Here is an 18,734-nt window from a genome sequence, read left to right on the forward strand (position 1 = left end):
AACAAAATTTGACAGGTGCATAAGTATGGGCACCTCACCAAAAAAGTGACATTAATATTTAGTAGATCCTCCTTTTGCAAAAATAACAGCCTCTAGTCGCTTCCTGTAGCTTTTAATGATTTCCTGGATCCTGGATGAAGGTATTTTTGACCATTCCTCTTTACAAAACAATTCCAGTTCAGTTAAGTTTGATGGTCGCCGAGCATGGACAGCCCTCTTCAAATGATCCCACAGATGTTCAATGATATTCAGGTCTGGGGACTGGGATGGCCATTCCAGAACATTGTAATTGTTCCTCTGCATGAATGCCTGAGTAGATTTGGAGCAGTGTTTTGGATCATTGTCTTGCTGAAAGATCCATCCCCTGCGTAACTTCAACTTTGTCACTGATTCTTGAACATTATTGTCAAGAATCTGCTGATACTGAGTGGAATCCATGCGTCCCTCAACTTTAACAAGATTCCCGGTGCCGGCATTGGCCACACAGCCCCAAAGCATGATGGAACCTCCACCAAATTTTACTGTGGGTAGCAAGTGTTTTTCTTGGAAAGCTGTGTTTTTTTGCCGCCATGCATAACGCCTTTTTGTATGACCAAACAACTCAATCTTGGTTTCATCAGTACACAGGACCTTCTTCCAAAAAGAAATTGGCTTCTCGAAATGTGCTTTTGCATACCTCAGCCGACTCTGTTTGTGACGTGCTTGCAGAAATGGCTTCTTTCGCATCATTCTCCCATACAGCTTCTCCTTGTGCAAAGTGCGTTGTATAGTTGACCGATGCACAGTGACACCATCTGCAGCAAGTTGATGCTGCAGCTCTCTGGAGGTGGTCTGAGGATTGTCCTTGACTGATCTCACCATTCTTCTTCTCTGCCTTTCTGATGTTTTTCTTGGCCTGCCACTTCTGGCCTTAACAAGAACTGTCCCTGTGTTCTTCCATTTCCTTACTATGTTCCTCACAGTGGAAACTGACAGGTTTAATCTCTGAGACAGCTTTTTGTATCCTTCCCCTGAACAACTATGTTGAATAATCTTTGTTTTCAGATCATTTGACAGTTGTTTTGAGGAGCCCATGATGCCACTCTTCAGAGGAGATTCAAACAGGAGAACAACTTGCAAGTGGCCATTTTAAGTAGCTTTTCTCATGATTGCATACACCTGGCTATGAAGTTCAAAGCTCAATGAGGTTACAAAACCAAAAAAAGTGCTTTAGTAAGTCAGTAAAAAGTAGGTAGGAGTATTTAAAACAAGAAAATGATAAGGGTGCCCATACTTATGCAGCTGTCAAATTTTGTTTGAATGCAGATTGCACATTTTCTGTTAGTACAATAAACCTCATTTCAAGGCAGAAACATTACTGTGTCCAACAGTTATTACATATATCAAACTGAAATATCTGTTGCAAAAACACCAATTTTTATAAAACATTAAGCTTAAGATTAATAGGGGTGCCCAAACTTTTTCATATAACTGTATGTTGGAGTCTTACTGCTCGGACTAGCCATAATGAGCAGAAAGGGGAATTTTTATCCCTGGTAGAATAGAGGAGCAGCAGTGTGAGTGTGCATATGCGATCTATGCTCCACTCATTTCCTATGGGGTTGCCTAGCTCTGCACTCCGCTTTATCTCGCAGCCTCATAGAGAATGAAATGAGTGGCGGTTGGGAGTACGACCTGTTGAACCATTTTGTAATGAGGATAAAAGTTCCATATCTGGAATAAAAATTCACTAGATCTACCGATTGGTGCAGATCCCAGCAGTGGGACACTGATCAGGAAGCTATCATAATTCAGGATGATAACTTGTTTTCACCACACATCCCCTTTAATGGGGAAATAATATTTCATTTTGGTGCTTCATAATGGGGTAATGGACTTGGAATATGTTCTTGTAGTGATTTTATACAAAAGCTGCAGGCGTATATTGTGAAGGTACAGCTGTTTGGACTATGTGTTACAGTTAATTGAGACATATAGTAATTCATCTCTGTACTGTATTACAGTAGTTTGTGTTCAGTTCCTTCCATAATCCTCCATATTGTGATTGTCAGAGATGTATTTGTAAAATCTATAAAGCCATCTCATAGCTCTCATAGTGAACATGGAAGCATGGCTTCATTGTGAATTGAAGGGAACAAAATCTAGCACTATGTTATCTTCCACAGGACCCTGATTCGGCCAGAACTTCCCTGCTGCAAACAGGTAATTAAAGTGGGTCATCTGATGGATCGCAGACACAAATTCCAAGCACAGCTGGCAGAGGAATTTGGGAAACGACAGATTTATGGCAGGTGGAGATGACCTATGACCCCTGGCCTCCCTGTATCTAGATGGCTGCAAGTGCAAGCAGACTGCTTGAGTTCAGACTCCAACCTGAAATGTCACTGTTTTTCTTCTTGAGGGTTTGCATAAGTTCATGTAAAGAACATGCTTACAAATTTGAACATTTGGTTTTCTTTTTTTTGTGAAGCAAACAACAAATAGAACAAAATAACTGAAAACTTCAGTGTGCATAACTATTCACCCCCTAAAGTCAGTACTTTGTAGAGCCTCCTTTTGCAGCAATTACAGCTACAAGTCTCTTTGTATAAGTCTCTATGAGCTTTCCACATCTTGTCACTGGGATTTTTGCCCATTCCTCAAGGCAAAACTGCTCCAACTCCTTCAAATTAGATGGTTTCCTCTGGTGAACAGCAATCTTTAAGTCTGATCACAAATTCTGAATTGGATTATGGTCTGGGCTTTGACTAGATCACTCCAAAACATTTACACATTTACCCTTAAACCACTCGAGTGTTGCTTTAGCAGTATTCTTTGAGTCATTGTCTTGTTGGAAGGTGAACTTCCATCCCAGTCTCAAATCACTGACAAACTGAAACAGGTTTTGCTCAAGAATATCCCTATATTTCTCACCATCCATCTTCCCCTAGACTCTGACCATTTTCCCTGACCATGCAGCTGAATAACTTCCCCGCAGCATGATGGTGCCACCACCATGTTTCACTGTGGGGATGGTGTTCTTGAAGTTGATGAGCTATGTTGGTTTGAAGCCAGACATAGCGTTTACCTTGGTGGCCAAAAAGTTCAATGTTGGTCTCATCTGACTACAGCACCTTCCTCCATACATTTGGGGAGTCTCCCACATGTTTTTTGGCAAACTCAAAACAAGGCTTTTTTCTGCCCACTCTTCCATAAAAAGCCACCTCTATGGAGTGTTTGGCTTATTGAGGTCATATGGACAGATACTCCAGTCACTGCTTGGGAACTCTGCAGTTCGATCAGAGTTACCTTTGGTATCTGTGCTGCCTGTCTGATTAATGTCCTCTTTGCCCAGGATGAGAGTTTTGGTGAGTGGCCCTCTATTGGCAGGTTTGTTGTCGTACCATGTTCTTTCCATTTGATGATAATGAAGATGATGGTGCTCCGAGGTATAATCAGAGATTGGGATATTTTTTTATAACCCAACCCTGACTTGTACTTCTCAACAACTTTTGTTCCTGACTTGTTTGGAGATCTCCTTGGTCTTCATGGGGTTGTTTGGTTAGTGGTGCCTCTTGCTTAATGGCATTGCAGCCTATGTGGTATTTCATAAAAGGTGTATATGTGGCACCCCAGGGGTCTGGTTACCACAGTAATAGAGATATTATGTCTGAGAGCAAGTGGGAGGTTTCTCTGGTCAGGAGCCCTAAGCATGCAACACGGCCCACCTAGACCTGGGAGGGGAGGAATCTGCCCTTATAAACTGGGTCTGGGGCGGGATTAGGTGAGACAGAGCCTGCAGAACAAGCAGAGCAGTCAGAGCCTAGAGTGAAGTCCCAGACAGAGACACAGTCAGGTCTGGAGGACAGCAGACACAGGGAAAGTGACAACAGGAGCTCTGAAGGAGCAGGAGCGAATGCCAGAGGCTGGAAGCTAGAAAGCTCGCCTTGGCTGAAGACACTAAACCCGGACACGGAGTCCGAGGCTGTGGGGACATCCAGGTCCAGCAGCAGAATCCAACCGGCAGGGGATTCCATGTCCTCTGGCCTTTGAAGCCCGGAGGCACGGTCACAAGCAAGGGACCAGCACCGCCATAGTGAAGCGGAAGCTAACGGAAGGCCCCAAGTCACCGGCCATACGGGTGAGCACCACACGGTATACTCAGGGACGTGGGCTACTTCTACCCGCATAGAGCAAGGTAGCCAGGAAAGAGTGCAGATAGTCGGGGAGGCCTACAACTCCACCTGGCCAGGGGAGATCCTGCTTGCTCACAGACTGACCAGGCCCCTACTGCTAACCAGTACTCCCGGGAGGGTCTGCTTTATACCACCAGTAAAGACCCTGAACTGCACCACACGTCTCTGTGTTTCATCGCCGCACCAGCACCATTACTACCGGGACGCTCACACCATCACTCCCATCATCTCACATTAGCTGCCCTGAGGCAATACTTCTCCCGTGGGGAGTTATTCCATACTAGGCTGCGCAAATTACATCAGCCTCAGCGGTCTGCAGCGCAGCGGCGGTCCCCACTGACCGCAATCCACGGGTGGCGTAGTCGGACATTGTTATTACCTAAGACTGCCACTGGTTTGACCGCCCTGGGCACGGACCGGGTCACCGCCACGGAGGACTACAACCCCCAGCGATCCGGCTCCGGGTATCCCCCTGCACAGCACAGGCCCAGGGGGCGCGTCAACTTTGGCGTAGTTGGCAGGATTTCGTGCCCGCAACCACCGGGTACTGCGTGCCTGAAAAAGACTTTTGAACTTACCTGTGGTGAAGTTTCCCGCCGTCCGGAGTCGTTTCCCGCCATCCGCAGCCGATTCCCGCCATCAGACGCCATCTTGGACCGTTTCCCGCCGTCTTCTGCCTTCTTCCCGCTATCCGCAGCTGCTTCCCGCCTTCGGACGCCATCTTCGGGACGCCGCGCGGGAAGAAGAGGGGCGTGGACGCCGAAAGCGCGCGAGATCCGGAGCTCCGACCCACGCTCCGACGCTGCGTAAGGTCCTGGAAGGGAGGAAGAGCGACGCTGACGTCATCGGAGCGCGACGCCAGGTCCTCTACCCCGCCGATTGACTGCGGAGCCGCGGCCTACGGAAGAAGAGCATCGCAAGGTAGGCCACGGTCCACTAGAGGGGAAGGAGGATGTCGGACACCGAGGGGAGCTCCACCGCCACACCGGCCGCCAGCGCAACCGCTGCAGCAGTCATGCCATTCACCATGCCCTATATCCCGGGGGCAACCTGGCTACCCCAGTGCTCAGGAGAGTCACATACCCTGAATGACTTTAGGGAAAGACTTGATAGCCTCTTCCAGGTATACCCCCTCACAGAAGAGCAAAAAGTGAGCATCCTGGTGGCCCAGTTAATCGGGGCAGCCCAAAGGGAGGTAAAGTCCTGGTCACCTGGGAAGAAGAGGACTGTCAGACAGATACTAGTCCGGCTGAAAGACACATTTGATACCCGAACCTCAGCCGAGATAAAACTACGATTTTACGGGTGCAAACAACGGGCACATGAAAGTATAAGAGACTATGCTCTAAACCTACAAGAGGCCCTGAGAGCCATTAAACAGGCAGACCCTGACAGCGTGGGAAATGAAGACAAGCTGTTGACCGAACAATTTATTGAGGGTCTACTGTGCAATGCCCACCGAACCCAGTTGCGGGCAATGGCCTTACAGGACCCTGACCTGGACTTTGCACAGTTCAAGGACAGAGCCATCCGGGTGCTCCGAGAACCGGCACCAGGTGGCGCTGTGACCCACAGGCGCCCTGCTATCACTTATCACCAGGACGCGGCGCCCTTGTCTGCAGGGCCTGTGGGAGCTGATGCGCAGGCTTTGAACAATGACCCGGCAACAGACCTGCACCATCAGGTCCAAGAGCTGACTAAGAGCGTTGCCGCGCTAACCAGAACTGTGCAGTCTTTACAGGTCTCTTCTCCAGGAAAGATCCAGCTGGCATCCGGACCGGAGGACGTCCCGTGGCGCCGACTAAGGAGGACCCCACCGGCCAGAGGAAGACCCAGCGACAGATACAACGAGGACGGACGACCCATCTGCCGCCGCTGCAATCAACCCGGACATATGGCAAGGTACTGTCATTTAAACGGGCACAACCTGGGGTAGAGGGCCAACCCCCAGGCATAAGATCATCAGGCCCATCAAACTGGCGTGACAAATACGTAGGGGGACGTCCGGTCTTGCCTGTGGTACTGGATGGCATTCCTATGAGTGCCCTACTAGACACCGGGTCACAGGTCACCACCATCCCGTACGTGCTCTTCAAGCAGTACTGGAATGACTCGGACATAACCCGCTACCCAGATGATGACCTGAGCATTATCGCCAGCAATGGTCAGCCCGTGCCACAGATAGGATTTAAGGAAGTGACCATCAAGGTCGGTAAAGTTGAACTGCCGGCACAAGGACTGATCATTGTGGACATTGACCGTCGCGAGAGTCACCCAAAAATAACCCTAGGTACTAACGTAATTGAAAACTGTCTTGCAGAGGTGATTCTTATTTTGCAACAGGTTGCCAAGAACGCCAGTTTCAGCCAGCAGCGTGTCCTCCAAAAAGAGATCCGGGCACTGATGAAACGGCAACAGGTGGAACTATCTGGTGGTGAGATAGGTAGCGTGAGAATGTGTGACCCGTTCCCTATTGCCATGCCCCCAAAAAGTGAGATGATGATTTGGTGCCGGGCAGCTATTGGTCTAAGAGGTAGAGACTACCAAGCAATGGTAGAACCCGTCTACTCAGACAGTAGGCCCACCATTTTGACAGCACGGGGGGTGGTCGATGTACGCCATGGGAGGGTGCCCGTCCGCATCATCAATATCGGGGAGAGAGAAGTATACCTGCCCCGGTATGCCAAATTGTTCACCATCAACCAGAACAGGCCATGGAACCCTTGCCTCGATCTCAACCAGAGGAAGGTAACGGCTCTAAGAAACCAATGGAGGACTGGTGTCAGCAACTGCATTTGGGTACTGACTGCACTCCCTCACACCAAAAACAGGGAGTCTACCGGGTGGTTCAAGAGTACGAGAGAGTGTTTAGCAAACACCCGTTAGACTTTAGGCGAGTAAAGGGGGTAGAACATCACATCCCAACGGGAGACCATCCTCCCATAAAGGAGAGATATCGACCCGTACCCCCTGCACACTATCAACACGCCAAGGGGATGCTAAAAGACATGAAGGAGGCTGGGGTAATTAGGGACAGCTGTAGCCCCTGGGCAGCTCCACTAGTCTTAGTGAAAAAGAAAGACAACACCATGAGAATGTGTGTAGACTACAGGAAGGTCAACCGTATCACACACAAAGATGCGTACCCGTTACCAAGGATAGAAGAGTCCTTAGCTGCATTAAAATCTGCTAACTTCTTCTCTGCTTTGGATCTCACTAGCGGGTACTGGCAGGTTCCTGTAGCAGAGGCGGACCGGGAGAAGACCGCATTCACCACCCCGATGGGACTCAGCGAATTTAACTGTATGCCGTTCGGGCTCTGCAACGCACCAGGAACCTTCCAACGGTTGATGGAATGCTGTCTGGGACACCGGAACTTGGAGACGGTCCTATTATACCTGGACGACGTCATCGTCTATTCCAAGACCTATGAGGACCATCTGGAACACCTGGCAGAAGTGTTTGAAGCCCTGGCAAACTATGGCCTAAAGGTAAAACCCTCAAAGTGTCATCTACTGAAGTCAAAGGTACAGTACCTGGGACACGTGGTGAGTGCTGACGGAGTGGCTCCCGACCCTGACAAGATCACCGTGATCAAGGACTGGCCAAGACCATCCAGCATAAAGGAAGTGCGGCAGTTCCTCGGGTTGGTAGGCTACTACCGAAGATTCATTCCCGGTTTTACCAAGAAGGCAGCTCCTATGCAGTACCTCCTGATAGGCCAGTCCAGGAAGGCAAAAAACCAGAAGCCACCCTTCAAATGGGAAAAGCTGGAAGAGGAGTCCTTCCGCCAGCTGAAGATGGCCCTCACGGGGGATGAAATCCTGGCGTACCCTGATTACAGCCAGCCCTTTATCCTCCACACGGACGTAAGCAACATCGGGCTAGGAGCCGTACTGTCCCAGATCCAGCAGGGGAGAGAACAGGTAATTGCTTACGCCAGCCGAAAACTGCGACCCATGGAAAGAAACCCTGAGAATTACAGCTCGTTCAAGCTCGAGTTCCTGGCAGTGGTGTGGGCACAAGCATTACCTTGCCTCTTCCAGGTTCACCGTGGACACGGACAACAACCCGTTGACACACCTGGACACTGCAAGACTGGGTGCCTTGGAGCAGAGATGGATGGACCGCCTGTCCAATTTTGAGTTCACGATCAAATACCGGGCAGGACGCTCCAATACCAACGCGGACGCCCTGTCCAGGATGCCAAACCTACCGGACGAAGGGGAGGATCCAGAAGAATTGGAAGAGATCGAACTCCCAGCGTTTCACCGTCATGGGATTACCCAGTATTCCCACCGTGTGAGGGGCCAGCGATCCGCTACGTTCAACCCCTTACCCCACTACAACTGGGCGGAGACGCAAGACAGTGACCCCGCAGTCCGTCTGGTGAAGGAGATGCTGACCCAGGCTGACGCCCGCCTGGACCCAGACGCTCCGGAAGAGACCAAGCAACTGTGGACGGAAAAGAGCAGACTGTTTCTCTACAAGGAGAAGTTGTGCCGCAGAATGGTCAATTCCCGGACACATGAACTGATCTGGCAGGTTGTGGTACCGAGACGGGACGCAGCTATGGTGCTGGAGGCCTACCACAATGGGGCAGGGCACTTCGGATGGAAGAAGCTGGAGTTCCTGCTGCGTGAACGGTTCTACTGGATAGGCATGAGAGGAACCATTGAGAGGTGGTGTAGAGACTGTGGCCCGTGCAATCTAAGAAGAAGGGACCGTGCCAGCCAGAGGACTACCCTGCAGCCCATCATCACCAGGCAGCCGCTGGAACTGGTCGCTCTGGACCATGTTAAACTGGCTCCAAGCAGAAGTGGGTATGTCTACGCCCTAACCATCGTGGATCACTACTCCCGGTTCCTGGTGGTGGTCCCTGTCAAAGACCTGACGGCTCAGACAGCAGCCAGAGCCTTCCAGCTGCACTTCTGCCGCCCACACGGGTACCCGGACCAAGTGCTGACGGACCAAGGACCAGCCTTCGAAGCGGAGGTCTTCCAGGAGTTCTGCAACCTGTATGGCTGCAAGAAGATAAGAACAACGCCCTATCACCCCCAAACCAATGGACTCTGCGAGAAGATGAACCAGGTGGTGATAGATCTGCTAAAAACATTGCCCCTGGAAGAACGCAGTCTGTGGCCTGAGAAACTGCCTGATCTGGTGGACCTGTATAACCACATCCCGGTAGGTTCCACCAACTGTACCCCGGCTTACCTAATGCGAGCAAGACCTGGTAAGCTGCCTGTTGACCTGGATATGGGAGTCCTGATACCCGATGACACCTCGCCAGAGACAGACTGGGATACAGAACGGCAGCAGCAGTACCGGAAAGTACAGGAGAGCGTCGAGCGAAGTCTCTGTCAATCAAGAGAAAGGCAGGAGAGGACTTATAACCAACATGCTCCCGCTGTTCCCCTGGTACCTGGAGAGCAGGTCTTAAAAAGAAAAAGGCGGCTCCATAAGTTGGACGACCAGTGGGAAAAGGACCCGTACACCGTACTGCCCTCAAGCCACAATAATCCAAAGGTGTACGTCATCAGCAAGGATGGAGGAGAGACCACAGCCACTGTCTCCAGAGACCACCTGAAAAAGTGCCCCGAGAAGTTACAAAGCACGGATGAAGATCAGGAAGACCCTCAACCCGTAGAGGAAAAGGAGGAAATGATCAGTACCGTACTCGGAGACTTTCCCCGGTCTTGGACACAAGTAAACAACGCTATCGTGGTGCCCGTCCTCACCTTTCTCCAGCCAGCCCCTCAAGTGCCTACAGAAGACCAGGTAGAGCTGGAAGAGCAGCCGGCCCAGGAGGCAGAAGAGTCCACACCAGCAGCCCAGGAGAATCAACCCTCTGCTAGTAGTGAGCCTGCCGTGCCCCTAGTGAGCCAAAGAGTGCGCAGACAGCTGCCCAGCTTACCCATAACACCTCCTACACCCTGTAGTGCAGGACCAGTTAGTGAGCTCTGTAGGTCCACTAGAGTCACTAGAGGTCAGATGCCCGCTCGCTGGAAAATCTAAACTAATGCACTGTGAATTTATCTGTTTAACTGTTTATGGTTTATGTTTGTTGCCTGTTATTAATTATGTCTCTCAGTTACCCTGCAGATTTCTTTGGACTAACAGGTTATGGACACTGGATAACCGGAACAATTCTTGTAGATAGTTGCACCTTGGTGCCTCTTGCGAAGACGGCCGCGGAAGAGAAAACCTATCTGGCGTGGCCTACTTGCGGCCCAAAGTAGCTAGCTCCAGCCTTGCAGCCACGCCCAGGGCCAACGCAAGGGGTTTGCTTTGGACAGGTCCCCTACTTCGCTTAAAGCTTCACCTTGGGTGACATGGACACCCTCTTGTTTCACAAACTTCACCTTGGGTGATATGGACACCCGGTTGCGGACACGCCGTGACCTTTAAAGAACTAAAGCTTCTTGTAAATATGTTACTGTGTTATTGTTATACCCTGCATTTATGTTTCTTTAAAAAAAATTATTTAGTCCCGGAGTACTAAAATTTACTAGGGGGGAATGTGGCACCCCAGGGGTCTGGTTACCACAGTAATAGAGATATTATGTCTGAGAGCAAGTGGGAGGTTTCTCTGGTCAGGAGCCCTAAGCATGCAACATGGCCCACCCAGACCTGGGAGGGGAGGAATCTGCCCTTATAAACTGGGTCTGGGGCGGGATTAGGTGAGACAGAGCCTGCAGAACAAGCAGAGCAGTCAGAGCCTAGAGTGAAGTCCCAGACAGAGACACAGTCAGGTCTGGAGGACAGCAGACACAGGGAAAGTGACAACAGGAGCTCTGTAGGAGCAGGAGCGAGTGCCAGAGGCTGGAAGCTAGAAAGCTCGCCTTGGCTGAAGACACTAAACCCGGACACGGAGTCCGAGGCTGTGGGGACATCCAGGTCCAGCAGCAGAATCCAACCGGCAGGGGATTCCATGTCCTCTGGCCTTAGAAGCCCGGAGGCACGGTCACAAGCAAGGGACCAGCACCGCCATCGTGAAGCGGAAGCTAACGGAAGGCCCCAAGTCACCGGCCATACGGGTGAGCACCACACGGTATACTCAGGGACGTGGGCTACTTCTACCCGCATAGAGCAAGGTAGCCAGGAAAGAGTGCAGATAGTCGGGGAGGCCTACAACTCCACCTGGCCAGGGGAGATCCTGCTTGCTCACAGACTGACCAGGCCCCTACTGCTAACCAGTACTCCCGGGAGGGTCTGCTTTATACCACCAGTAAAGACCCTGAACTGCACCACAAGTCTCTGTGTTTCATCGCCGCACCAGCACCATTACTACCGGGACGCTAACACCATCACTCCCATCATCTCACATTAGCTGCCCTGAGGCAATACTTCTCCCGTGGGGAGTTATCCCATACTCGGCTGCGCAAACAACATCAGCCTCAGCGGTCAGCAGCGCAGCGGCGGTCCCCACTGACCGCAATCCACGGGTGGCGTAGTCGGACATTGTTATTACCTAAGACTGCCACTGGTTTGACCGCCCTGGGCACGGACCGGGTCACCGCCACGGAGGACTACAACCCCCAGCGATCCGGCTCCGGGTATCCCCCTGCACAGCACAGGCCCAGGGGGCGCGTCATATATATACTGACAGACCAAGTGACACTTAGATTGCACACAGATGGACTTCCTTTCACTAAGCATGTGATCTATGAAGGTAATTATTTGCAGCAGAAATTTTTAGGGGCTGCATTGCAAAAGGGGTGAATACATATGCACATGACAATTTTTATTTATTCGATCCCATAAATTTAATTTACAGTATGCCTATATTTTTCTCAATTTACTTAGACTATTTAGCACTGATGCATCACACACAAATTGGATTACAAAAATATTTAAACATAGGTTGTAGTGTAACAAAATAGGTAAAAAGCCAAAGGGGTGAATACTTTCGCAATCCACTATATATATATAAATGTTTGTCCTTTGTTTATCCTTTGCATCCATTTTTGAGTTGTGGGCCAGTCCTGTACAGTTTGATAAAAAAAAAATGTTTTCCCTTTGTGGTCACCCTGTGCATGGGCTTAATCTTGTGCAGGATCCTACCAGGAAAATTTATCCCAGATGATGCCCCGAAAAAAAAAAATATTTTGCTTCAAATTATCAAGAAGCTAAGACTTACTGAAAATTTGAGCCATGGAAGCCAAAGAAGTATGTTTTGACAAAATTTTAGCTTCATGTGACTGGCCCTGGTGAGTGTCATTCCAGTTGACACTCAAAATTGTGATTTACACCAAACATTGATGAAGGTATAAAATAGCAGCCTTTGAATCACATTAATGTTTGTTTGAATATACAAGGGGTTATTATCTACCTGAATATGAAAACAAAATTTTCTGAAAAAAGTGAATTTACTACTTTTTAATGTATTGATTTCAATACACTTATTCCACTTCACCTCCAGTGATCGGATGCCTCAGAATAGAAGGAGACTTCTTGCTGTTGCAAGAACCCTGTTACTGCCTCTTTGACATCATTATCATTAGGAAATTGTTGCCCATGTAGAAATTTCTTCAAGGTCTGAAATAGAAAGTAATCACTGGGAGCCAAATCTGGAATGTATGGTGGATGGTAAAGATCCATGAAGATGCTTTCCCTGATAGCAGCTTTTTATTTGTGAGACTTGTGAGCTGACGCATTGTTGTGAAGCAGCAACACACCTTCCAACAACTTCCAATGGCATTTCTCTTTGACTGGCTCACGTAATGCCTTTATTTTTGACGAGTAGGTGTCTCCAGTAATTGTTGTCTTGTGTTGCATGAATACTATTATTAAAACGTCTGGATCCTAAAAAATTGTTGCCATGATCTTTCCAGATGACTGCTGGACGCAAAAAATTTTGGGAGTTGGTGACTCCTTGTGCTTCCTTTGCTTGTACTTTTGTATGGTCTCAGGATCATGTTGGTGGACCCGTGTTTCATCACCCGTAATTGTCATAAGTTTACTGCAACAGAGCGGAGAATACAGCGCTGTCTGACTTCTCCTACTCCTGTACTGACTAGAAGCACTTCTCCTTCACATTAAACAGTGCAGGTTTCTTCTAGTAGTGCAGGGGTTATACAGCTCAGTTGTGAGCTCCTGGTGGTCATTCATTGAATTAAAAAAAATAAGTGTCATTAAATTCACAGGCAGCGGGAAAAGTTGCTGTACTGCAGTACACTGATCTATTAATTTTCAGACATACAGTCTCTGCAGATCCTGCACCTCTCCTTTCTCTTTCGCCTCCTATCACTTATATCTATCTATTATTCAAACTACCACTTGCATTTTTGCATGTTCATCGGCGCTGCAGTAGTACACCAGGCTTTTCTCTCCCTATCTCTAGTAATGAACTGTGCACTCTGACATACTCTACCTAGGCTGTAGAAGTCTAAAACGTATGTTGCTTTCTCTGCCTCATCTTTTATAGTGGCTGTAATAGTCCCCCCTGATTAGCTGCGGTAGACAACTTGATGTAATAGCTATAAGGCATTATGGGGAAGCAAGCTCAGCCATGCCTGACATCATCTGAGGGCTCTTTCACATGTCAGTATCTCCGGTACAAGTGGTGACAGTTTTCACAGGTACCGGAGACAATGACACTCAGACCCATTCATATGAGTCAGTGTGTTTTCACGGACCATGTCTCCGTGTGCCCCACATGGAGACAAGTCTGTTTTTTTGCGGATACACGGTCCACAAAAGTGGGTCACGCTGAACACACTCGTATGACATCCGTGTGTCATCAGTGTGACATGGACCGGCGCCTTGGAATCAAAGCTACAGGTAGCAGTGTTCCCAAGCGCCGGGTGCTGAACACTGCCCTCATCATGGTTCCTGCCGCCGCTGTGATCAGCACCAGCAGGGAACATGATGAGGGTAGTGGCAGTCTGTTCCTGCAGTGTCCCCACCTTAAAAATAAGAATAAAATAAAAAAATGAGCGGCTCCGGAGCTGCGCTCAGTGAGTGACAGGACACCGCTCCTGAGCTGCAGCTCCGGAGCGGCTCATCCTCCTCAGCTCCTCGACAGCAGCGGTCGCATGGATTACAGCGGGGGACATCTAGGAGAGGTGAGTTTGTGGATTTTATTATTACTTTTACACGTGGGGACACTGAAGGAGCAGACTACCACTACCCTCATCATGGTCCCTGCTGGTGCTGATCGCAACGCGGCCGAGAACCATGGTGAGAGCAGTGTTCAGCACCCGGCGCTTGGGAATAGCTCTACCTGTAGCTTTAATTCCCACGTGCCGTCCGTGTGATCCCGTTGCGGCACACGGTTGTCACGTGTGACAAACACGGACACACAGGACACGGATATCTCCGGTACCGGTTTTTCCGCTACCGGAAATATCCGGACGTGTGAAACCGGCCTGAGTCCGCTTTCTGGCTGATGCAATTTTCGGTAATGTGTAAAATGGGATAGTTAGAATTTTCCAGAACCTGCAAATTTCATTAAAATTCGACTTGAAGCCGATTCACAGAGAATTGATTTGTCATCTCTACTCTAGTAGAAATATAGTGACTCTAACATCGGGAACCTACAATTTCTTAATTAACTTATTTGTATAGCTTGTTATATAGTTACTTTTATAGGAATTTAGGAAAGTTTAGAAATTCTAATTATATAAATATATGCAATGTTCTACCAATCTAACACCCCAATTTATCAATAAACTATAGAGAATTTGTTACTACTAATTATCATACATAAGCTTTTATTTTAAGGAGTCAAAGCTAGAGCCATGGAACAAAAGATGAGTAGAAGGTAAAGGGTTATTCCCATAACTGAAGTTGTCTCCTATATGATACATGAGAGCCTTGACTGCTAAGATCCCTAGGCTCCGCAGAGCTTAGTCTTGAATGGAGCAGATGCGTGCATGCTTGATATCCGCCCTATTCACGGTGTTATGAAACAGCTGGAAAAAGCTAAGTCTTGTATTCGGTTTTCCATAGACAATGTATGCACATCTCCACTCCATTCTAGACAGGCTGTGCAAAACCAAGTTCTAAGAAGCCAATGCCAAGTTCTCAGGATTATCGTGGGTTCTAGTGGTAGAAGATAACTTTACATTCTCAGTATACCTCTTTAAAGATTAAAGTTTGACTTATTGACTTCATAACCCTGTTTCCCAGAACGACAAAGGTATTGCAGTTGAACAATGTTTTTTTTTTTTTTAAAACAAATGACACAACTTTTCTGCTTGGTACTTAAATCAGGGTCAGGGATTTCCAAGTTCCAGTCAACTACGGATGCACCAAATTGACTGTTGCAGTGTAAAGTAAAATGTCCTAATTCTACAGGAGAGCTACAGTATGGGTCTCTTGGAGTCTACCCTCTCACACTTGGAATTGCTCAGTCAATAGTGAGGAATTTGGTTTGTGCCTCCTCAAAGCCACTAAGTAACTGCTTTTGAATAATTGAAACCTCCCTCAGCTGCAAGTGGGAAATGTGCGTGTGACATAACAGTCCGCGAAACACTAGACAAGTTGAACCTGAGTCCATCAATGGCAGACAGCATTCTAGTTTGAGTCCTATATAAATGAGTATCATTTCATTTAAGGATCACTTGCCTTTACCTCCTTCCTGTTGTAATATAACAATCATTTCAATAACTGGGTGCTGAATACGTGCGGAACACAATATTAATGTTTGCAAGCTTTGCGCTCTAGACGAGGAATAGTAATACTCTTGGAATGGTCCACTGCGCCAAACAAGTCTGCTCTCTTTGTGACATAGGAATACAGGCATTGTAATAGGTTGCACAACAGTTAGCCACCATGGTCACTGTTCAGGCCACCTCTGGTTAGATATACTCTCCACACACACTGATCAGGTGAAGGCTCCTAATGTCCCTTAAGTCGCTGCTTCAGTCCACCAACTTATCTCTTAGCATCTGTAACAAGGCTACGGTTCTATGTAATTTTGGGAGTACACATGGTATATGCAACATAACCCCTACTTCCACCATTCTCCTGAGCTTGACTTGAGACATCACCTTGTGCAAACTGTCAGCCAAAAAACTATTATTCCAGACAACCAGTGTTGCTGGCTGTGTTTGGGTGTTATTTTGTTGCCTTACCCAACTTCAAGATCTTGTCTGCGTTAAATATTTTCTATCTATGGAATGTAAAATGAAATACATAAAATGACCTGGCTTACCTCTAGGTGCGGCTCTTTCAATATTGGAATCAATATGATTGGAGGGAACATTGTAAGAAATGTGACCTAAGCGAAAAGAAAAGTTTTAAACAATCATTGTACATATGCATATATACAGTTGAAAATACATAAAGCACAGACATTTTACGTACAGTTTATGAGAATCTAATTTAATATAAATTTAAAGAGTAATATGTATCCTGAACAATATTGGCGTGGTGAGCTTCTTTATTTCATATTCCTTTTTCTATGTCCTGAGACCACCGCCGTTCTCTCAAAAGACCGCTGAGAAGTGCGCAGCTTGAGCAGCAAGTGCGCACAGCTCCAGCCTGAGTGAGCACACAGAGCAGAGTATAAATTAAGTAGAAAGCTGAATGCAATTAAAGTGCCTAAAAAAAAAACAACAAAAAAACTTGTTAAACGTTTTCTTACTCTATAAGTTATACAAAAGTGTTGGGTATGGCTTAATTCTTATAGCGTGAACACGTGGTCCACTAACTTCATAGTTTGAAGTCTTTTTACAGCAGAACACAGTCAATCACTTTGCTTTTAATAGTGGGATTACATTCTGGACAACTCACAACTAAGACTGGCATCACTGGAAAATTTGAGAAGAGAGAAGCCACCCATACTCAAACCAAGTTTACTCCAATCTTACCAGTAGTGGTCTGTGGCCTATAGGCCAACTGCATGCACGCCCATCTACTCAGCATGATGGCACTGTGAAGAAGTCTCCAAGTGAGGTTTTACCGTCTGCAGCTACCCTCTTAATCCCCCAATCAGCTCTTCTTGGAAGAAGGAATCCAGGACAAACTTCTTCAGGATCTCAGGTACTGTCCAGAGTCCCACTATAAGGCCACGGCCCCACTATCAGTATTTGGTCAGTATTCGGTCAGTATTTTTTCTCAGGAGTGGGAGCCGAAACCAGGAGTGGGTGATAAATGCAGAATTGGTGACTTGTTTCTATTATACCTTTTCTCTGATTGTTCCTCATCTGGTTTTGGCTCCTACTCCTGAGAAAAAATACTGACCAAATACTGATAGTGGGGCCGTTGCCTAACTGAGAGCCTTGCCTGCAGGCCTAAAACAGCAGACCACTGCAACAGAACATAGCCTTAGCACCTAATATCTTTGACTAGGTTCAGATAAACGCATTTTACAGACAACGCATCACACACAGATTCCGCACTAACCTGGTAGTCAAAGTGCAAGCACGATTTTGTAATGTAGAGTAAAGACATGACTGTAATGACACTGTAATACTGATTATATTGATACCTTTGGTGAAGAAATTTTTGTTGCTTTTCTTTAATCACCATTTCTGCTAATTAGATTTCAGTGCATAGGGGCTGTCTGTACACTTGGTCTTCTCCTCCCTGTCTGTGATTCCCCAGCCCCTTCGTTTGCCTCCGATCTTTAAATGACAGGTCACTGCTTTTTCATTGATCTGCCCCCTCTATTTGAAGAGGAGATTTCCAGCACAGCAGGCAGGTCACTGAAAAAGTGACTAGTCATTCAAAGAGCGGAGGCAGGCGGAAAGTCCGGAGAATCACAGACAGGGAGGAGAAGACCCAGTGTACAGACGGCCCCTGTGCACCGAAATCTAATTGGTAGAAAGATATCAATGTAATCAGCATTACAGCCGCATTACAGCCATGTCTTTATTTTACACTACTAAATTGTGCTGACAGGTTCTCTTTAACCCCTTCATGCCCCGGCCAATATCTGTTTTTGTGTTTCTGTTTTTTTCTCCCCTTCTTCCCAGAGTCATAACTGTTTTGTTTTTCTATCCACATAGACAGATGAGGGATTGTGTTTTGCGGTATGAGTTGTACTTTTGATTGACACCATTCATTTTACCAAACAGAATACTGGAAAATGGGAAAAAAAATTCCAAGTGGGGAGAAATTGTGAAAAAAATGCAATTCTGACATTGATTTTTGGGAATTGTTTTTACGGTGTATATTTTGTGGTAAAAATGACCTTGCAATATGATTTTCCTCATTATGATTATGGTGATACCCAATAAGTCCAGTTTTATTATTTTAGTGGTGAATAAATATTGTGTCACCATTTTCTGAGACCCATAAAATTTTAATTTTTCAGCCAATGGAGCTGTGTTATGACTTATTTTTTGCGGGGCGAGACAAACGTTTTTATTAATACCATTTTGGGATAGATGTGACGTGACTTTTTGATAGCTTGTTTTTTTTGTGGAATTGCAGCGACCAAAGAAACGTAATTTTGGCATTCTCGCTTACGGTGTTTACCAATTGGGTTAATTGTTTTTATATTTTTTTATAGATCTGCCTTTTTTCAATGCGGCAATACCACATGTGTATTTTTTCTAATATCTTTATTTTTAATGGGGAAAAATGTGTGATTTGAACTTTTAT

The 18,734-nt window shown here is 47.1% G+C and overlaps 1 protein-coding gene across 13 annotated transcripts in view; it reads right to left on the reverse strand.

Moving 5' to 3' along the window:
- Positions 1-18,734, reverse strand: part of ADGRL3 (adhesion G protein-coupled receptor L3) — a 1,088,292-nt gene that overhangs the window by 528,383 nt on the left and 541,175 nt on the right. For all 13 annotated transcript variants that reach the window (XM_073686326.1, XM_073686314.1, XM_073686318.1 and 10 more), the window contains one exon: positions 16,339-16,404. In XM_073686326.1, the coding sequence (XP_073542427.1) occupies positions 16,339-16,404 (66 nt within the window). The remainder of the gene's footprint in view (positions 1-16,338; positions 16,405-18,734) is intronic.

Source organism: Phyllobates terribilis, unplaced genomic scaffold (genome assembly GCF_046119375.1).
Source record: "Phyllobates terribilis strain yellow unplaced genomic scaffold, ASM4611937v1 Scaffold_1__5_contigs__length_1240528914, whole genome shotgun sequence".
In the NCBI taxonomy this organism is placed as follows: Eukaryota; Metazoa; Chordata; class Amphibia; order Anura; family Dendrobatidae; genus Phyllobates; species Phyllobates terribilis.